Source organism: Piliocolobus tephrosceles, chromosome 7, assembly GCF_002776525.5.
Source record: "Piliocolobus tephrosceles isolate RC106 chromosome 7, ASM277652v3, whole genome shotgun sequence".
In the NCBI taxonomy this organism is placed as follows: Eukaryota; Metazoa; Chordata; class Mammalia; order Primates; family Cercopithecidae; genus Piliocolobus; species Piliocolobus tephrosceles.
In genome coordinates, this window is record NC_045440.1 from 87,057,503 (window position 1) to 87,061,095 (window position 3,593).

Consider the following 3,593-nt stretch of genomic DNA (forward strand, 5'->3'; position numbering starts at 1 on the left):
AGAAAGAAAGAAAGAAAGAAAGAAAGAAAGAAAGAAAGAAAGAAAGAGAAAGAAAGGGAAAGGAAGGAAGGAAGGAAGAGAAAAGAAAGGAAAGAAAGGAAGAAAGAAAGAAAGAGAAAGAAAGAAAGAAAGAAAGAAAGAAAGAAAGAAAGAAAGAAAGAAAGAAAGAAAGAAAGAAAGAAAGAAAGAGAGAAATCTGAGGAGAGGAATCTCACTATTTTGCACAGGCTGGTCTCAAACTCCTAGGTTCAAGCAATCCTCCCATTTCGGCCTCTCAAAGCATTGGGATTATAGGCATGAGCCATCACACCCAGCCCTAATTTAGCTTTTAAATGCATCCAAGGTTGCTGTAGGACAGCTTTTATAATGCACACAAGAAAATTATAGCTTTATCATTAATTAGAATGCTTGATGTGAAAAAGGTCAATTGCATGTAAAATCAATTTGTATTATTACATTCATCAATGAAAGGAAAAAGTTATAATAAAATATAAAACGTAATTCCAAAAGTAAGTAAATAAAAATACTTAGAACCTCAATGTGTCATACCTATCTACAACGCAAACATAGTCCAGCATTGGATCATTCCTGGATTTACAGTTTCATGGGTGGGGAATATTTTCACAACCCCAGCTTTTATCCATTAACAGAAAGGAAACAGATTAACACAGAAGTCTGTGGTCCCAGAAAGGAAAGTTGAAAAAGAGAAGCTGTTCAATCAAATAAGTACCTTAGAATAAACAGGAAGATAATTAAGAGTAGGTAACAAGTGCAAGGCTGGCGTGATCTGATTTAGAAAGTCACAAAGAAGAAAGAAACATTGAATCATTTAAGACTCAAAATACAACAAATGATAGGCATTTCATATTGTATGCAATAAGTCATGATTTTAGATTTTTTTTTTTCCCTCAACGGATTGTTACCTGCTATAAGTGTAAAGCATTCCCCTCCTGAATATGCAAAATATCCTTGGAAGATGGCTTGTATAAGGTGAGAGATATCTGGAAATTCAGAATCAAAAGCATTCTGAAACCGTTCTACATTCTCCTTTTTCCCTCTTACCAGGAACACTACTCCAGTTAGGGAAATGAAGCTCAGTATGGACACTTTCAGCACAGAGCTAGCCATCTGAAGCCAAGTCACTTCTTTCACACCACGAGAAGTCAGAATTCCTACAATCCACAACATGGCCAATGCCAGACATTTCTTTGGCAGCTTTGGGACAGAGCAGCTGGGGAAAAAAGGCTGGATGCTGTACTCAGCAAGGAGCAGAGCTTGGCCAGCAACTACCCCTGACCCCAGAAACAAGGATGTCCAGAGATTCAAGAAAGCAACCATGGAGCCAAAGTATCTCTTGAGAAAACAGTATTGAGCTCCACTGCATGGGAAGCTTATACTTATCTCTGCAGAGCAAAGAGTTGATGTCATGGCCAGTATGGCACAGCCAGCCCAAACGCACAGGGAGACTCCCACGTTCATGCAAGAGTATGCCAACACACCTTTGGGGGACACAAAAATTCCTGCACCAATGATATTAATAAGTAAAAAACTTGTGCCCCAGCAATATCCAAACACTCTCTTGAGCTGTATTTTCTTCCCTCTATCCATTGTAATTGAAGAGCTTTCAAATTCTATATAAATTACAGTTTCTAGATTTTCCTGCCTACGTAGCTGCAAAGGATGTTGATGGATTCCTGAAATAAAATAATGCTGTCCTTTCTGTTCCCTTTTCATTAAGTATAGCTTGGTTTTAATAATTAACAAAATAGAAGTGGAAGATGGGGACAAAAAATAATAAGTAACAAAATAGATGTGACACATTCAATAAAATAAACCAAGAAGTAGAAGGCTTTGGTCTGACTTGTCTTTCAATTATTATCAAAATAATGCACTCAGATTTTTAAAAAAAGGAATTTCCAAGAAGACAGGGACTACAGTGCAAAGCTGGGGCTTCCTGCTCTACTTCACTGCTTCCAAAATGCATTCCCAGTTCCCTCCTTTGGAAACAATCATTTTATTTTATTATTTTATTTTATTTTTTGAGACAGAGTCTCACTCTGTCACCTGGGCTGGAGTACAGCCTTGACCTCTTGGACTCAAGTAACTCTTCCACCTTAGCCTCCCAAGTAGCTGGGACTACGGGCATGAGCCACCACACCCGACTAAGGTTTTTGGTGGTGGTTGTTTTGTTTTGTTTTTGGTAGAGACGAGGGTCTCACTTTGTTGCCCAGGCTGGTTTTGAACACCTGTGCTCAAGTGATCCTCCCGCCTTGTCTCCCAAATTGCTGGGATTAGAAGCCAACCATTTTAAAGTATGTATGGTTTTAGATCTTTTTGATGGTTGCCTTCATAACTCTAAATAATACAAAAAGACTTTTATTTCTAAATATCTCAACTTTAGGAAGCAAATACTGACCTCTTCCCATGAACATGGAGGAATTCGCTCACTATCCTTTTACTGCCTTGACTCCCTCTTCTTCACATTTTTTTAAATCACTAAGCTTTCAGGAAACAATTTATCAGGCTTATATTCACAGAAGCTAATTAGCAAGGCAAGGGAGGGAAATGTACTGAAACATAAGCCTGTCGTTTAACCAGTCACCTATCATTCTGGTAGCCTTAGTCACATACAGAAAATTGTGAACGGAAAGTACAGGAGAAGAACTGGCCCCAGGGACAGAGGGAAATAGGGTCCTAACTGTCTTGTCCTAACCTACAAGTCTAGGAGTGGCTCCCACGTTTGTTGACTTTATAATGAAAAGCCCTGTCCTGAAAATTTCCAAAGGCTCATAAGCCTGGAGCACATTTAAGCCTAGGAAATAAGAATTTCTCTCCCCCTCTCTCTCTCTTTTTTTTTTAAGCTGGGACTAGAGGCATGCACCACCATACCCAGCTAACTTTTGTGGGGATTTTTTTCGGTAGAGATAGGGTTTCCCCATGTTGGCCAGGCTGGTCTCAAACTCCTGACCTCAGATGATTCACCCACCTCTGCCTCCCAAAGTGCTGGGATTACAGGCATGAGCCACCATGCCCTGCCTAGTAAAGTATTTCTCAATTGTCCCCTAAGAGTAAGTGAAAGTGAAATTGCTTGGTTTTGGTTTGGTTTGGGAAAACTGGCTATTTTCTAGCAGATTGGATCCAAGAAAATTCACTGATAATACTACATAGTGATATAGGGCTGGGTGCAGTGAGTGGGTGGCTCATGCCTGTAATCCCAGCACTTTGGGAGGCCAAGGTCAGCGGATCACCTGAGATCAGGAGTTTGAAACCAGCCTGGCCAACATGGTGAAACCCCGTCTCTACTAAAAATACCAAAATTAGCTGGGCGTGGTGGTGCCCATCCTACTAGGGAGACTGAGGCAGGAGAACTGCTTGAACCTGGGAGGCGGAGGTTGCAGTGAGCTGAGAGTGGGCCACTGCACTCCAGCCTGGGAGATGGAACCAGACTCTGTTTCAAACAAACAAACAAACAAAAACTATATAGATTTCAGTAAACACGACCAGGTCCGTGTCCCAAATAAAACCGTGCCTTCTTTCTCGTCTCAAAAAGCAAGGACCTGGGAGTGTGAAAAGAATACCAGAAAGCTCTCTAT

The 3,593-nt window shown here is 40.6% G+C and overlaps 1 protein-coding gene across 1 annotated transcript in view; it reads right to left on the minus strand.

Moving 5' to 3' along the window:
- SLC7A13 (solute carrier family 7 member 13) overlaps positions 1-1,706 on the minus strand; it is a 16,901-nt gene extending 15,195 nt beyond the window's left edge. Inside the window, exon 1 of the mRNA XM_023222936.1 lies at positions 924-1,706. Coding sequence (XP_023078704.1) covers positions 924-1,608 — 685 coding nt within the window. The 5' untranslated portion in view covers positions 1,609-1,706. The remainder of the gene's footprint in view (positions 1-923) is intronic.
- Positions 1,707-3,593: the final 1,887 nt, after the last annotated feature.